General features: G+C 25.8%; 12 protein-coding genes across 12 annotated transcripts in view, besides 12 other annotated features; 6 read left to right on the top strand and 6 right to left on the bottom strand.

Annotated features, from left to right (window-relative positions):
* EDI_060680 (uncharacterized protein) overlaps positions 1-40 on the bottom strand; it is a gene marked incomplete at both ends in the record, with an annotated part of 1,000 nt that extends 960 nt beyond the window's left edge. Inside the window, one exon of the mRNA XM_001734159.1 lies at positions 9-40. Coding sequence (XP_001734211.1) covers positions 9-40 — 32 coding nt within the window. The remainder of the gene's footprint in view (positions 1-8) is intronic.
* A 90-nt stretch (positions 41-130) lies between these two features.
* EDI_060670 (uncharacterized protein) lies at positions 131-784 on the bottom strand (the record flags this gene model as incomplete). Its single annotated transcript, XM_001734158.1, has 2 exons — positions 131-274; positions 356-784. 2 exons carry the CDS (start codon positions 782-784, stop codon positions 131-133), a joined length of 573 nt encoding a protein of 190 aa, XP_001734210.1.
* A 434-nt stretch (positions 785-1,218) lies between these two features.
* Positions 1,219-2,150, top strand: EDI_060660 (uncharacterized protein; the record flags this gene model as incomplete). Its single annotated transcript, XM_001734157.1, has 2 exons — positions 1,219-1,518; positions 1,581-2,150. 2 exons carry the CDS (start codon positions 1,219-1,221, stop codon positions 2,148-2,150), a joined length of 870 nt encoding a protein of 289 aa, XP_001734209.1.
* A 194-nt stretch (positions 2,151-2,344) lies between these two features.
* Positions 2,345-2,480: a sequence feature (AT_rich).
* Positions 2,481-2,542: 62 nt separating this feature from the next.
* EDI_060650 (uncharacterized protein) lies at positions 2,543-3,178 on the top strand (the record flags this gene model as incomplete). Its single annotated transcript, XM_001734156.1, has 1 exon — positions 2,543-3,178. The coding sequence occupies one exon, from the start codon at positions 2,543-2,545 to the stop codon at positions 3,176-3,178; it is 636 nt and encodes a 211-aa protein (XP_001734208.1).
* An 83-nt stretch (positions 3,179-3,261) lies between these two features.
* Positions 3,262-4,169, bottom strand: EDI_060640 (uncharacterized protein; the record flags this gene model as incomplete). Its single annotated transcript, XM_001734155.1, has 2 exons — positions 3,262-3,954; positions 4,011-4,169. The coding sequence occupies 2 exons, from the start codon at positions 4,167-4,169 to the stop codon at positions 3,262-3,264; spliced, it is 852 nt and encodes a 283-aa protein (XP_001734207.1).
* A 194-nt stretch (positions 4,170-4,363) lies between these two features.
* On the bottom strand, positions 4,364-6,745 carry EDI_060630 (DNA replication helicase DNA2, putative; the record flags this gene model as incomplete). The annotated part of the gene is made up of 1 exon (XM_001734154.1): positions 4,364-6,745. One exon carries the CDS (start codon positions 6,743-6,745, stop codon positions 4,364-4,366), a length of 2,382 nt encoding a protein of 793 aa, XP_001734206.1.
* Positions 4,778-4,800: a sequence feature (AT_rich).
* Positions 6,280-6,303: a sequence feature (AT_rich).
* Positions 6,746-6,751: 6 nt separating the features above from the next.
* Positions 6,752-6,814: a sequence feature (AT_rich).
* Positions 6,815-6,866: 52 nt separating this feature from the next.
* Positions 6,867-8,228, top strand: EDI_060620 (uncharacterized protein; the record flags this gene model as incomplete). The annotated part of the gene is made up of 1 exon (XM_001734153.1): positions 6,867-8,228. One exon carries the CDS (start codon positions 6,867-6,869, stop codon positions 8,226-8,228), a length of 1,362 nt encoding a protein of 453 aa, XP_001734205.1.
* Positions 7,320-7,355: a sequence feature (AT_rich).
* Positions 7,435-7,459: a sequence feature (AT_rich).
* A 112-nt stretch (positions 8,229-8,340) lies between the features above and the next one.
* Positions 8,341-9,075, top strand: EDI_060610 (uncharacterized protein; the record flags this gene model as incomplete). Its single annotated transcript, XM_001734152.1, has 1 exon — positions 8,341-9,075. One exon carries the CDS (start codon positions 8,341-8,343, stop codon positions 9,073-9,075), a length of 735 nt encoding a protein of 244 aa, XP_001734204.1.
* Positions 8,487-8,549: a microsatellite.
* Positions 9,071-9,119: a sequence feature (AT_rich).
* EDI_060600 (uncharacterized protein) lies at positions 9,114-12,218 on the bottom strand (the record flags this gene model as incomplete). The annotated part of the gene is made up of 1 exon (XM_001734151.1): positions 9,114-12,218. One exon carries the CDS (start codon positions 12,216-12,218, stop codon positions 9,114-9,116), a length of 3,105 nt encoding a protein of 1,034 aa, XP_001734203.1.
* A 99-nt stretch (positions 12,219-12,317) lies between these two features.
* EDI_060590 (uncharacterized protein) lies at positions 12,318-12,839 on the top strand (the record flags this gene model as incomplete). The annotated part of the gene is made up of 2 exons (XM_001734150.1): positions 12,318-12,519; positions 12,550-12,839. 2 exons carry the CDS (start codon positions 12,318-12,320, stop codon positions 12,837-12,839), a joined length of 492 nt encoding a protein of 163 aa, XP_001734202.1.
* Positions 12,831-12,873: a sequence feature (AT_rich).
* Positions 12,874-12,985: 112 nt separating this feature from the next.
* EDI_060580 (uncharacterized protein) lies at positions 12,986-14,231 on the top strand (the record flags this gene model as incomplete). The annotated part of the gene is made up of 2 exons (XM_001734149.1): positions 12,986-13,417; positions 13,485-14,231. 2 exons carry the CDS (start codon positions 12,986-12,988, stop codon positions 14,229-14,231), a joined length of 1,179 nt encoding a protein of 392 aa, XP_001734201.1.
* Positions 14,232-14,277: 46 nt separating this feature from the next.
* EDI_060570 (NGG1-interacting factor, putative) lies at positions 14,278-15,081 on the bottom strand (the record flags this gene model as incomplete). The annotated part of the gene is made up of 1 exon (XM_001734148.1): positions 14,278-15,081. The coding sequence occupies one exon, from the start codon at positions 15,079-15,081 to the stop codon at positions 14,278-14,280; it is 804 nt and encodes a 267-aa protein (XP_001734200.1).
* Positions 15,074-15,182: a microsatellite.
* A 172-nt stretch (positions 15,183-15,354) lies between these two features.
* Positions 15,355-15,375: a sequence feature (AT_rich).
* A 332-nt stretch (positions 15,376-15,707) lies between these two features.
* Positions 15,708-15,785: a sequence feature (AT_rich).
* Positions 15,786-15,899: the final 114 nt, after the last annotated feature.

Genomic DNA, 15,899 nt, shown 5'->3' with positions numbered 1-15,899 from the left:
TAGAAAACCCATGATTTCTGTTCTTTCTCATAAGTTTCATATAAATCAAAGGCTATCTCTTATCAGTTTTTTATTTCATCATATATTATCATCACTTTGGTATGATTAGAAACCAAAATAATTAAAACAATTAATTGTGATTTGCAATATAAAAAAAAAAGAATCTGACAAACCCAAGCATTTCAGTGACTATACAAATATGACCATAATACATAAAATAATCTAACATTTTTAATATTCTACTATGTGGAGAATTATCATAATAATCATTTAACTATATGATGAATATCTTTCTTTCTATAATTTTCAAATTTTAACTTTGTATAATTAAAAATAGAGATAAATACTTACAAACGAAATGTAGAACTGTCACTTCAATCAACGACTGTTTAAAATATGCTGGTTTGTTTTTTAAAACTTTAATGGCTACATACTTGTTTGTACTTAAATCAATGCATTTAACAACTTGACCAAATGTTCCTTGACCAAGTAATTGGACAACTCTATATCGTGTTAATGTTTTTTGATCCATAGAAAACTGAATTCCTTCCATTGAAGTTGCTGACCCAATAATATCATCTATCCTAATAATCAAATCCCCTGTTTCATTATCAAGACCATAATTACTCATTGGTATACTTGGTTGTGTCAATATTTGATTATTTGTTTTATGACAATGTTGCATAGTGTTTGAATATCCAATGGTCATTTTTTTAATAACCCCTTCAACACGAGCCATTGGTGCACATGGGGTGATGGTAATAGAAACAAATAAGCTACTCATTAACTTCTTTAGATGAATAAATTCAATTTTTGTTCATTTATTAGAGAATATTAAAAAGAAATTATTTTTTTACTATTTCATGAAATCTTCAACCTGAAAATGAATCATTTTTAATTATTTATTGGAGAATGTTCCTACATGAGGAGATACTGGAGAAATCTAAATCCTTTTCATATTAACTATGAAGAAACAATACTTTTATTTCACCAGAGTATGAGAGTTGGTTTTATTTTTTCCTTTCAAAATATAATCATAAACTAAGGGATGATTTGTTAAATCATTAAAGAGAAAGTATTTTTTTCATCATCATATCAAAATCCATTATCATAAAAAAAATTCGAAAACTGTTATTAAGAAAAACAAAATGTTGGAATTACAGAAAAACTAAAAAAAAAAGAGATTAGATAAAATTAGAGAATTACAGATAGAAAACCATGATTTCTTCCAATCACAAAATCACAAAACAATTAGGATTACTCTTCAATAGAAGAAAAGAGAAAGACCCTACTTTATGTGAATGTATGAATTTATCATATGATAATAAAAATATGAAATGGCACGATGAAAATAAAGAATATTGTGTTTCAATTTTTAATGGACATTTTATTTTTTATGATAAAAACAATAAAGGGGTAGTGGATTTTGTTATTCCTATTATCTCATCAATTCACTCAACAGAAGAAAATAATACAGTAATATTAACAGGAGTATATGGAGTTCCAGTGTTATGTCTTGTTTGTATTTTAGTTATTATTTAATTAGATAAAAAGAAACAATAAAATAGTAATTATGATAGATTAATAAGAATAAATTCTTCCTTAGAATTGCAACACGAATATTAGTAAAACAATGTAATATCTCATTTCAATCTTTAATTGAAACAAATCAATTAAAATCAAACTCAAATGTATTACAAATAACATACCTACCATTATTTGGAAATTCTATTCAAATAGTAATGTTAGCTCATTTTTATGATTCAAAAAGACTACAAGTTCCTGATTTTGTTTATAAATCAATTAAATATTTAGCAATGATCACAGAAACAGAAGGACTATTTAGATTATCAGGTGATTCATCTGAAATGGAAGAATTAAAAGAATTAATAAATAAAGGAGAAGAAATTATCTTTCCAAGATATTCAATTCATTCAATTTCTAATTTACTAAAATACTTCTTTAGATCACTGCCACATGGGCTAATACCTCAAATAAATATGTATAAAATGGTTGAAAGAATACAAAACACATCTCGTAGTGAAACAATTCAAATTTTAAAAGAAGAAATTCAGTGTCTTTCTCGTCCTGTGTTTACTATTTTATCAGTTTGTTTTAAACAATATATCCTTTGTCATTTCAAATATTAATTAGTTTAGTTGTTAAATGGATTAATGATGAAAATTCTTGAACTTTCTCAAATTAACAAAATGACAGAAAAAAATTTATTAATTTGCTTCTCTCCTTCTTTAAAAATAAATGGGGTACTTCTCCACTATTTATTGTTTTGTTCTGAATTATATCAATAATTATTTTTTGTTTTATTATTGTGTCTTTTCATTAGAATTTTATTTTTATATAATCTTCTTTTCTTTTAAAAAAAATAAAAAATGAAATAGGAAAAGATTTTTTCAAATAAATAATAAATAATAATAAAATATATTATATTTTATTAATCTATTCAAAAAGAAATAAAAATAGTTCAATTTTAACGTCGAGATAAACTTAAAAAAAAGGAAGAAATCTCAATAACAAAATAAAGATGTCAACTTGTCCTGTATGTGGTAAAAAGGCTTATCAAATGGAAGCCATTAAAATAGAAGGTATTACTATGCATAAGAATTGTTTTAGATGTAGTGTCTGTAAGAAAATTTTAAATGGTGCTAATTTTGCAAAGAATCATGGAGTTTATTATTGTAAAGTTCATTTCCAACAAATGTTTAGAGAAAAAGGTAATTATGATGAAGGTTTTGGTTATAGTAAACATAGTGCTGATTGGGAAAAGAAAGATGAAGAACACCACGTTGAACAAAATCATGTTGAAAAGAAAATCGAAAAACCAAAACCAGTTGAAGAAAAGAAACCAGTTGAAGAAAAGAAACCAGTTGAAGAAAAGAAACCAGTTGAAGAAAAGAAACCAGTTGAAGAAATAAAACCAGTTGAAGAAATAAAACCAGTTGAAGAAATAAAACTAGTTGAAGAAAAGAAAGAAACTACTTTTTCACCTGAAATTAAGAATCAAATTGATAATATTTTAAAGGTTCTTGACAAAATGGAAGGAACTGTTTCAAAGTTAGAGAGTTGTGGAATTAGTTCAAATGAGCCAATTAAAAATGAACAAGTTGATAATGTTTTTGCACGTCTTGAAGCTGTCATTACCAAATTAGAGAAGAAATGAAAGAATAAAATAATTTTTTTCTCTTTTCAATTTCAAAGTTTTTATAAATTAAAGAAAATATTATCAATAAACCAATAATTGAATTAATCAGCTAAAATAGCATGTTCTGTTCTAGAATCATTTGCAGGTCTTTCTTCAGTACCTACATGAGAACCAAGTTGTTGATTAAGTTCAATTGGTTGACTTCCATCTTCATCAATACTTTTATTAACAACTTTACCATAGTCATCAAATTTAAGGTCTTCATATAGTTTAGCGTTTTGTTTTCTTTCTTCAACTCTTTGTTTACGATAACGAATATAGAAATATCCAACTGCAATAGAATGTAAGAAAGTAATAACGCCAACAATTACCTGATATACTCCAAATACAATATAATGTTGGAAATGGCATGTAATTCCTGTTGGTTGTATTTGACTTAATGAAAAATCAACTTGATTTAACAAGTCATTTTTACAAAAATTATTTGAACTAATTGCTAAACAAATTTCTACAATACCAATAATTGCCATTCCAATTGATGCAATACCATATCCAATATCAAAAATTAATCCTTTTCTTTGAACAAGTATTAAACCAAAAACATATGATCCTATTGAAAGAGTTGTAACAAGAAAGATTATCGCAAGGTGTGCAATAACTTGGAAAAATAATGGATACATACAAACAAAACTATATTCTCCTTGTTCTGTTTTATATGTAAAATCAAGTGGAGTATTTGAATCAAATGGTTCAGCAGAACAAGTGGCATTTATTGGTCCTGTAGTTAAATTCATCTAAAATTGATTACTATGAAGAAATAAAAAAAGAAGGAGTAAAAAAAGTAACAAACATAAAGTCCTTTATCTCTATCTGTTTCTCCAAAGAATACAAATTGATAAACAAATGCAATAAGAGAAATTAGAAAACAGAATATTGAGATAATTGTCATAACTTGGAATGAAAATTTATGAACACCATGGTTCTTGAAATAATCAAGGAATTTAGGCATAATGACACAATAAGAATAATTTTATTAGTTTATTTGTTTGAAAGAGTTATTTTTGTAAAAGTGAAGTTGAGTTTTAATAATAAAGAAGTAATATTTTATAATTTCATTATAGTATTTTACTTTTTTCTTTAAGTGATTTTCAAGTACATTTTATGAGTTAAAATTGGTCATAAATTTTAGTAAAAAAATTTTGATTAAAGAAAGTCATCAATATCTCCTAAATCTTCTATATCAATTATTTGTTTAAGTTGATACTCTTTATCTAATAAGGTTGACATTGAATACTGACTTGTTCTACTCATCAATGAGAAAATACTCTGATTTTCTATTTGTGAAGTTTCATTTAAATGAGATATTTTTTCTCCTTCAAATAACCATACGGTTTTTGTCAAATAAAATACATTTAATGATTGTACAACATTAACGTTGATTGCATCTGCAATAATAGCAATATCAAATGGCATAGTTTGAGTTATTTTCTTGGAAGATTCACGAAATGACCCAAGAACTATTGGATGTTCATTAATAATAGTTTCTATAACTGGGTTTATATGAAGTAAATCATCTATAGCAGAGAGTTTTAGTGTTTTTTCTTTAGGTAAAACATCATATAATTTATTTAATAATATTTGATTTGAAGCAGTAACAAATACTCTTTGTTGTGTTTTTGAACAGAATGTTGCAATTGTTGAAAGAATCATATTTGAACATAACCCAGTGATTGGTGTAATTTCTTGTGAAGAAGAAAGAGAATTTAATAAGAAATCATCTTTTTCACTTATTTGTTTTTGAATTAAAGTTTGTTCTGAAATATTTAATTTATCAAGAATCCAATCAAGGTCATCACCATCTTCTTCTTCATTATGAATATCATCAATATTTTGAGTTTGACTTAAATCCAAATTAAAATTAATTACAGGACATGGCTTAGAATTAATAACAAAATCTCTAATTCGTTTCATATCATTATCATTTCTCATTAATTTACCAACTGTTGTCATAATAACTTGTAATGCATTAGTTCCAGAAAATTTATCTAATCTAAATAAGGATAAAGTAGAAATAATTCTTTGAGGAGTTTTTATTTTAACTCTTTTCAATAGAACTTCTTGAAGTTGCTCAATTCCTTGTTCTTCAGAAATTATACTTTGATTCGTTTTCTGTTGATCACAATCTATGATTTTTTCTTTAGTAATAATATCATCATCTTCAAATGGTAACATATATCCTTTAATAATATTTATTTTTCCATCTTCTGTTGAAACACAAATAAGTGACTCATCATAAACACACTCTCCTTCAAATGTATAAATATAATAATCAGGAAATTTCATTGTATACTCACTCTTTATTAATTTCATTCTTCTTCCAATTGATTTAACTTCATTTGGAAATAACCACCTCTTTTGATTTTCTGTTTCAATATGTTTCATTTCTAAACGAACATCATTTAAATATTTAAAGTAAAATGCTTTTTCTAATGAATTAAGATGTTGAATAACACTTTTGTTATAATTTATTCCATCATTTTCACAAATTAAACTACAATGTTCTGTTACTTGACAATATTTACATGAAACCTCTTTTCTTATACATTCTTCTTCGTTTGGTATTGTCATATTCTTTGAATATAATGCAAGTGAATTTCTTAATTGAGTAATAGCAACTAATTGTGGTATTGTAGGAACGACTTGAACAAAGTCATTGTTTTGACGATGAACATAATTTAGTAATCCTCTAAATTGGTGGTGGGGTTTTTGAAGGAAACCACTAAGAAGAAGAAAATAATAAGCAATTTGTCCGAAGTTCTCTTCTTTTTGTTTTCCTGTTTTCATTTCAACAATAATTTCACCTTCTGAACCATTCAATAAAATATCAATCGCACCTTTAAAACCAAAAATTTGAGATTGTATCTGAGGTTCAGAAGCAATAAATTCTGTAAAGTGGATTTCACGATTAAGATTTGTTTTGATAGTTTTTGTTTTCCAACATTGATACCAATCATTAACTGTATCATAAAATTCCATTGCATGGTCAATAAATTCTTTTCTTGTAATTCCTAATACATAAATTTTTGTTAATACTTCTTCACTTAATTCTTCTATCATTGATTTAAATATTATTTTATTAAATTCAGGTGGGTTGGTAATGAGAATATGTTGAATTGTTCCATGGATTATTGTTCCTAAAGTTGTTGCTTCATAATAATCATCAAGAAAAAGATAATTTTTAATAACAGTTTGTCTGTTACACCAAGTACTACTTACAGTACTAGTAGTATTAATTAAATAATCAGGATTTTGAATAAGAAGTATAGGCGTTCTATTATTAAGAATAAAAGGGTTTGGAAGAGAATTTTTTGTTCGTTCTTCCAAAAAAATGAGATGAATAAAATCACCAACTTTAAGTGAAGTATCATACCATAAGTCATCCAAATATAATATAAATTGTTTTTTTTCTTGTTGCTCTTCAACTTTATATCTTTTAAGTTTTTTTTCATCATCTAATAAAGCAACAACTTCACAACGAATATAAAGGTTCCAAGTCTTTTGAGATACTTTTTTCCTAACAAGCATTACTTCTTTTTTTTTTTTATTAAAATATTTTTTTATTTTATTTTTTTTAAGAAAAATAATAAAAATAATCAACAGATAGTTTAATTATTCGTTACAGAAAAATCTATAAAATAAAACTATCATGTTTGTTTGGTTATTAAACCTCTTCATTATTTCATCGTTTTCTTTAATTATTCAGAGAAAACAAGACTGTCCAAATAAAATTAATGAACTTACAAGGTTTCAGTTTGGTACAAATGGTAGTTTATCTTTTAATTTACATAAAAGCAGAAGGAAAGAATTAATTCAAACAACAATTACAATATGTCAAATTCCTAATAATGGAGAGATGATAAGTTGTGAAAAGATGCAACAACAATGTCAAAGTTTTGATTTATATGATTTAGCTAAAGGAAATATTACATTAAATATTAATATTACTATTCCAGATGAATATGGAATTTATATTCTTCATTGTGGAAAAAGTAGAAACATTGAATTAGATTATACATTACATTTAAGAAATGGATTATCAGAATTATCAACAAATGAATTAAAGAATTATATTGCAAGTTGCTCAATAGAAATTCTTTGGATTATAACAATAATAATAGTAATAATTATTTATTTAGTGTATCATAACAACACGTCATTTGTTCATTTTATAATAGTGGGAATTATATTAATTTTATGTATTAAAGAAGGATTTCATATTTATTATTATATTTATTATAACATTACAGGAACTCCTAAGTATCAATATATGACTATTAGTAAATTATTTGAATCATTCAGTGATATTTTATTAACTCTTCTTATTACTTTTATAACAAAAGGTTGGCTAATAATTTATAAATCTATTCCAATTAATCGTTGTAAAACATTACTTATTGGGATATTAATATTTTCTATTTGTTTATTACTTCATTGTTTTATTAGTAATTCTTTTATTTTATTAGCTTTAATTATAGCATTTTTCTTTATTATTCCAACTGAACTATCGACTCTTTCATTAAATATTAAAGTAATTCAATTTCATATTTTAACAAATAACAGCAATAATTATTCTCATTTAAAACGTAAAATATTAATTTCTCGTTTATTAATTGGTGGTTTAATAACATTTTGGATACTTTTATTCCTTGATAATATTGCTATTCTTTATGCAATTCATAAAACATTACCAATCTTTATCATTTCTCAATTATTACTACGGTTCTTCTTAGTTCTATGGACTTTATTTGTTATTTTTCCATCAAATTCATTTTTTGAACCAATAGCAGAAAGTATTAATTCTGTTATTTTAAATCAAATAGTAACAACTCCTCTTAAACCTCGTGTTTATGAAGTAACTGAAAATATTCAATCATTGTTTGATTCTCATAATATCGTTTTATTTTGTTATTCAAGAACAACAAATTTGTTGAGTATAAATCCATTATTATTAGACGGTATTTTATTAACTCCAGAAGTAAGACAAAACAACAAATTGTTTATCGATTAAGTTATGTATTGTTTATGTTTTTCCCTTTAAAAGTTTTTTGTTTTGTAAAAATCAAAACAAAAAATTTTAATTTGAAAAAGAAAACTTTAAAAGAAAAAAGATTTGTTTAAAGATGAGTGATACTACAATTAAAACTATCAAAATAGAAACTTTTAACAATTTTGGCACAGTTAATTTTGTTAGCGAAAAGAATGAAATTCAAAAAATGACATCTGCACCAAGTGCTGTTGTTTCAAATGTTCCTAAAGCAAATGACTCAGTAAAAGAAGAAATAAAAGAAGAAAAGAAAGAAGTTAATAAAGAAGAGGATGGAAGAAAAGAGCATTTAATTAATAGACTTTCATTACAACCAAAACATCTTGAAAAATTAAAAGAATGGACAGGAATGAATGACTTTAAAGTTATATATTTTAACGATAAAGATTTATTTACAGCTAAAGAATTCTTTAATAAAGTTAAAGGATTAGAGCGTATTATGCTTTTATGTGAAACAAACAATAATATGCTTTTTGGTGGTTATTTTAGTAAAATGCCAGATAAACAAAATGATTGGATTAGTGAAGACAGTAAACATTTTATATTTACACTTAGAAATCCACACCTTGTACCACCTACAATGATTCAACCAAGAGTTGATAATCATAATATTATTATGATTAAAGGCAATGAAGAAATAACAGAAGTTTGTGAAAACTATGCTTTTGTGATATGTAACAATACTACAAGTAAACAACATATTAGATTTGCTTCTATGTATCATGACACTACTTATAAAGGAGAACGTTTATTTGCTGGTAATCAAAAGACTTTCCAAATTAGAAATTTTGCTGCTATTCAATGGGAATAAAAAAAACAAAACATTTTAAAAAAATTAGAATTAAATTATTAATTCTTTGTTGCACTTTCATTTTCCATTCCCATTTCACTTCTTTTCTTTAATCCTTCTATTTTTGTTTTACAGAAGAAACACTCATTATGATGTTCCATATGTCGTTCAATACAACTTCTACATGCACTATGTTTACATGGAAGCATAATTGTATCAGCTGGATTACTACAACAAATAAAACATAATTGATCTTCATTTTCTTCTACTTCCATTTCAAATGAATTATTAGATACTCTTCCTTGGAAGGTTGGTGTAATAACTACTTTTTTTGTATGTTTTTTATTTAATTCTTGTAATGAATTTTTTAAGAATTGAAGAGTATGATCAATTCCTTCTAATGCTTGTTTTTCTTCTACTTTTAAATTAGTAATAATATCATCAGTAATTGTATTTGGTCTCCATCTATCCCAAATTGTTGTTGGATATTCTATTTCAAATGAAAATATTGATGTAGAAGATAAATCAATTCCTTCTAAGCCTTTATTAATTTCTAATGTTATTATACCATCTTGTAATAACCATTCAAGTCTTTTTTCTTCTGGGATAGTTTTTAAAATTTGTGTAAGAACATCCAACACTAATAATCTTAATGAACAAAATATTTTATAAATTTGTTTTCCTCTTCTTGTTGAAATAGAATTTCTTACAGAACATTGATACAACACAAATGATAAATATTGTAAAAACTTAGTAGCAAGAGTATGATCTATGTATATTTTACTAAAGAAATATGATAATCCATCCATTAAATCAGTCCCATCTAATAAACTACTAGATAATGATTCAAACATTTTTTCTTCTTGTCCACTGAGACGTTCTTTATCTAATAATAATAATATCTTATCTAAACTCTTTGATACATAATCAAAAACGATGTTATGAGTATTCATTATTGTTTTATCATCAATAAAATATTCTTGTAATAAATTGTTAAATACTTTATGATATCTTGGATAAGCCGCAATATTCCTTTTTAATACATAAAAAGGAATTGGCATTCCTATCCTAATAAAAGAAAGTGCTCTTCGGAATCTTTCTTCTTCATCACTTGTTAAAGACTCAAATGCAAAATTGAATAAAACTCTTTTATTTTCTGGTGAAACACATTCAATAAATTCTATTCTTTTAGTCATTGTATAAGTAACAGATATAAACATTGTTGTTTTTAATCCTGGTTTAACAATAAAACTATTTCCTAGAAATGATATTAATGTATTTATAAAATCACCAAATAATTGTTTGTTTTCATTTATAAGAATTTTTTGATAATTAAATAAAATGTTTTGACGTAAATTTTTACATAATGAAATGATAGAAGAAATATATGGTTCATGAACATATAATAATCCTTTAGTACTGACCAATGCATTAACAATTTGTTTAAATATTTCTAGTTGAATTTGGTATCTACTAGGAATTATAAATGATGATGCTTCCCATAAATAATTAAGCCAATCAACATTATTTTCTAATGTACTTATAATTCCAACATTTCTTCTACATATTAATTCCATTCTAAAGAAATATGGAAAGGTATTGTTATAAAAGAAAAGAATAGCACGATGCATATGTTTAGTAATTTCAAAACTTTCATTATTTTTTTCTAATGGGAATGTTTTTTGAATATAACTAATTGTACCTCCTAATCTATCAAAGTCAGGATATTCTTTTGGTGTATTAATGAGAAATTCATTATTAAATTGGAAATGATTGGTTTCATCCAATAACATAGAAAATAATGCATATGTTACTCTCATAGTTAATTCCATTCCATCTTCATTACCATTAATATCTTTATTTATATCGTGTCTCACAGAATAATTGTTAACAAAATCATCTAATAATTGATTTGTTTCAAGGGCCTTTAATAATTTTTTATCAAGTTCAAGTTGTTGTTGATATTTTAAATCTAATTCATTCATTAATCCTTCTGGTGGTTGAGAAAGATCAAGTTCATGAACCATTCTTTTATAATCTACTTTACTTATTGTTGTTGATTTAGATAGAATAATGTCAATAAATTTAAATAATTTATCAGGATTTCCACATGCCACTGTCATCATTTCACTTATAATATTAAGAAGTATTTTAGTAAGTGATGTGACTATTTCATCTTGAAATTGATAATGTGTAGATACAATATAATACCATTCCATTAAAGTTGTAACAATAATTTCTAAATCACTAGGATGAACCATATATTTTAATAATGAGCCTAATCTTCCTAATGAATTTAATCGAGAACATTCAGTTAATAATGGTAAGAAATGTTCAACACATAAAACTTTACTATTTACAATCAATGGAATATATCTTGCAAACAATGCATTCAATATTAAAATAGATCCATTAGACATATCATTAAGACATTCAATAATAGCATTTCCAAGTATTTCACATTCTTTATAACTAGATTGAATTGGCTGTTGACATACAGGATGATAATCTCCTATTTGTTGTTTGTATAACATTGGATATTCTCCATAATTAATAATACATTTTTCTCCTGCTGAAGCAGTAACTCCAAAATAATAGTTATTCATTGGTTCTGTTCCAAATGATTCAAACGCAATTCCCAGGTCTTTATCATTTAATAGTACTTTAATAGTTCGTTGATTAAAGTCAACACAAATACTTATAACATCTCCTTTCTTCCATTTCGGTCCAAATGGTGTTTGTTTTCCATTCCAAAGACATTTACGATATCCGTCATATGCATATGAATCATTAAAATCTCCTATTCCTTTTGTACGATCAAACACTGATGAATTCTCAAAAATACCTATTTGAAAAAGTCCATCAGTTTGGAGAATAACTTGAAAAACATATTTACCACTATGTGCTCCAACATTTGTTCTAACTGATGGAAATGCATTAGTAAAAATAAACTCATTTTCTAAAAAACCACTTTTAGTTTCTCCAGCGACTGTGTATGTTTTAAGTAATAGTTTTTGTCCTTCATCACTTTGTTGATTTGAAGTAAGAAGGGCATCAACATAATAAGGTAGCAAAATTGGCTCATAGCTATCAAAACTAATTTCAGCGTTAGGTGCCAATTTCTGGAAAATTTGATTTAATTTCGTTTTGACCGCTTTTTCCATTGAGTTGAAGTTTATTGATTTGTTAGTTCTTCGTTCTCAAAAATAAAATCTTTTGTTTTTTTTTCTTTTTTTCATCTTCTTAAAATAATTTATCTCATCATGTCAAAAGAACATCACCCTTTCATCATTTCTGCTTCTGTTAAACGCACTATTCGATTAAACTCTCCACCTAGAGTTAAAGAAGTTAATCAACAAGGTATTGAAAACGTCATTAAATTTAGAAGAATGACTACTCATTTTAAGGCTCCACTAAATGAAGAAGAATTAACTAAATTAAGCCAATTCATTTTACTCTTTCAGAGTAATGAAATCAATATCACTATTCTTCAAGAAAAAGAAATAAAACAATTATTAGAAAAAGAAAATTTTACTCCAAAGTATTCTGCCATTATTGTTTCCTCTCTTCTTTACTCTCCAACCAAATGTATTGATACACTAAACAGAATTGAACTATTTTGTACTTCTAATGAATGGTTTGGTTATTGGAACAAAGGGCTTGCTTCTCGATACAAGAGCCTTCACAAAACTCAGTCAACTTACTGCCTGTGTGTCGGACATTCCTTACTAAGATTTATTAGGTATTCACCACGTCCATCTCCATCAATCCAATACAATTATTAAAATTTTGTTATTAAATTATATTTTGTTATTATTTGAACTATTCCTCATTTGGTTACTTTATTTCTGACTATGCGTTTTTTATCTGTCATCAATCTACCAGATATAACTTGAAATTTTTCATCTTAAAAATAATCAAAATTATAGTAATGGCACAAACAATTATTAGTGTAGTCTATATTCCTCGTGGTGAAAATAAAATTTATGCCTATCCACCTCTTCCTCAAGACTCTCCTTATATGTTTGATATGTTACCAACTCTTGCATTTCCAGATACTGAAAATAATCCATGTTATTTTGTTGTTCCATCAAACTCTCCAGCACAAAGAATTTTTGGAATATCAATGGTTTATCCATCACATTGTATTGTATTATTAACTAACTCTCTTTACTTTAATCCATTATCACAATTATTAAAAGCATACTATCCATTATTTTCACATCCAAATCCACAATTATTAACATCAATTTATAATTCTATGAATAACTCTCCATTGAAACCAGAACCAATTATACCACCAGAAAATTTGTTCTCTTCTATTATCAAGTTAATGAAATTATTATTGCTCCCATTTAAAACAGTTGTTTATTCATCAAAACCATCAGAGTCATCATTGTCTATTCTTTTCTTAATGTGTTCTATTCCAGGTATATTTCTTAAACCAAATGGAGAGTCAAATGAAGCCCTTGGATTTTCCATTACAACTTGACACTGTAAATCATCCCATAGTCCCACAATTTCCAGGAAGTTTGATTGACAAAATTATTGGAACAGAAGGATATATAATTGGAACATCAAATCCAATATTTAGTGAATTAACAAAAGATTGGGACGTTGTGATTAATCTTGACACAAATAAAATTTTTTGTCAAAAAGAAATTCAGGGTGTGATTGTTGATACTAGAGAGGACAAATTATTAACTCTAAGAATGAAAGAGGCTTATCAACGTAGAAATATTATTAGTATAATGCAAATGATTGAATGGTATTATCAAGGATTATTAAATACAATAGCACCATTTGCCAAAAAGATTTCCACTGTTTCTTGGAATGAAATAGCCTCAACTCCTGCTAGTGAATATGGAATGGAATTTTTAAAGGAGTGGTTGGCTGCACCATCATTCCAAGAATGGAAAGAACGTGTTATTATAGATAATGCATTAAAGCTTAATATTCAACACCCAGGAAAAACAATAAGTACAGGCTTTGGTATTTATACTTCTGAGACTATTGCGGCATATATCACTGGAGATTGGATGATTAAAAGTGCTGTTAAAGTTGATAATTTGTACAAAGGATTAGAGTCATATTGGAAAAAAGAAGATAACACTACTCAAACAAATGAAGTTGAAGAACAGCCAATACTTATAAATGAAAAAACATATAAAGACTAAAAATATATTTCATTATTCATTTATTTCTGTTTTTTCTTTGTCAAGATTAGACCATATAAACTAAAGGATTAACATCACATTCTGATTGATAGAAAGTGATTGATGGGAATAACTCTGAGAGTCTAGGAATCCAATACTTTAAATAACCCCTTTCTGTATTTGTATGTTCAGATAAAACAACAGCAGTATTCCATTCTAGGTGTTCAAGAACTTCATGGTGACCCATTTCACCAGTTAAAACTGCATCAGCACAATTATTAGCAAACATCATAGATCCACTTCCACAACAAATTGCAACTGTTTTAATTTCTTTTTTAGTAGAAGGGATAGCATATCTTAAAGGAACATCTAAACCTTTTTTAACTCGAGAAATGAATTCGTCAGTAGTAATTGGAGTATCGTATGTAACATATCTGCCACTTCCAATTGAAAGATCACTTTGACTAGGTTCAATTGCAGTAGTATTCTTTGGTACTGATGTTAATAAAACAGGTTCATTTAAAATAAGAGAAGCAAGCCAATCATTAATTCCTCCATTGACTGAGTCTAAAGCAGAATGTGGTGAATAAACACTAATTCCATTCTTTAATAAACGAAGAGCAAGTTTTTGAGAACGAGTTTCAGGAATAAGTTTTTTAAAAGATTTAAATAAAGTTGGGTGATATGAAAGAATAGCTTTGCATTTTTTGTTTATTGCTTCGTTAATAACTGATTCAGTTATATCAATACAAACAAGTACTGAACTAAATTCTTCTTCTGAACTAATAAGTACTCCTGTATTATCCCAATTTTCTGCTAATTGTTTTGGATAATATTTTTCAAATAAACTAACAAATTCTTCAATTTTCATTTTTTATCATTTTTAAGTTTTCTGTTTTTATTTTATATCTTTTTAATTCTTTCTTAAAATTAACTAAATTATTTATCTTTTTTTTTTTTATTTCTTCTTATAAGTTCATTTAAATAGTTAAATAATTCAAATAATGTAATAAATTATACATCTTCTTAACAAGTAAACTAATTAATAACCTAAATATATTCTTCTTTTCCTTTAACCATGTTGTGATCAATAGAATTAAAATTCTATCATTAAGAAAATGGGCTATAAAATAGAAGAGGATAGAAAATAAAATAATTAATTAAAGTTATCACAAATACATACTTGTTTATTGTCCTACTATTCTTGTGTCAAATTTATGTATGATATATATTGTTGGGTATTAAACCAAATACAAAACATTTATTTGTAGAAGTCTTAATGTTATTGGGATATAAAATAAATTAATAACCTAAAATGTTTCTTCTTTTTACGTTGGTCATGCATTTCTTCTTGTTAATATTTCATTTTATTATAATTTGTTAATATGAAATTGGTAAATATTTAAAAACTTACCAAACGTAAAGTACTTTTTAAACACTTTCATTTTCTTTATGACCGTTAGTTATTATCATCAAGAAATGAGATACAATCACATCAAAAAAATAAAATGATTTTTTAAACCAAAAATAAGTAGAATATAATTCTTTTTGTTTTATTTTTTTTTATTTAAATAAGATATCTTATTATCAATTTATCCAAACAGTTAGTTTATTCTTTATGTAATAAGATACTCCCCATATAATCAGATGCACTTATTACACGTTGTTCTAACCAATACATAACTATAC

The sequence above is a fragment of the Entamoeba dispar genome, genomic scaffold (genome assembly GCF_000209125.1).
Source record: "Entamoeba dispar SAW760 scf_1105229457981 genomic scaffold, whole genome shotgun sequence".
In the NCBI taxonomy this organism is placed as follows: Eukaryota; Evosea; order Mastigamoebida; family Endamoebidae; genus Entamoeba; species Entamoeba dispar.
This window is presented reverse-complemented; position numbering and strand designations above follow the sequence as displayed.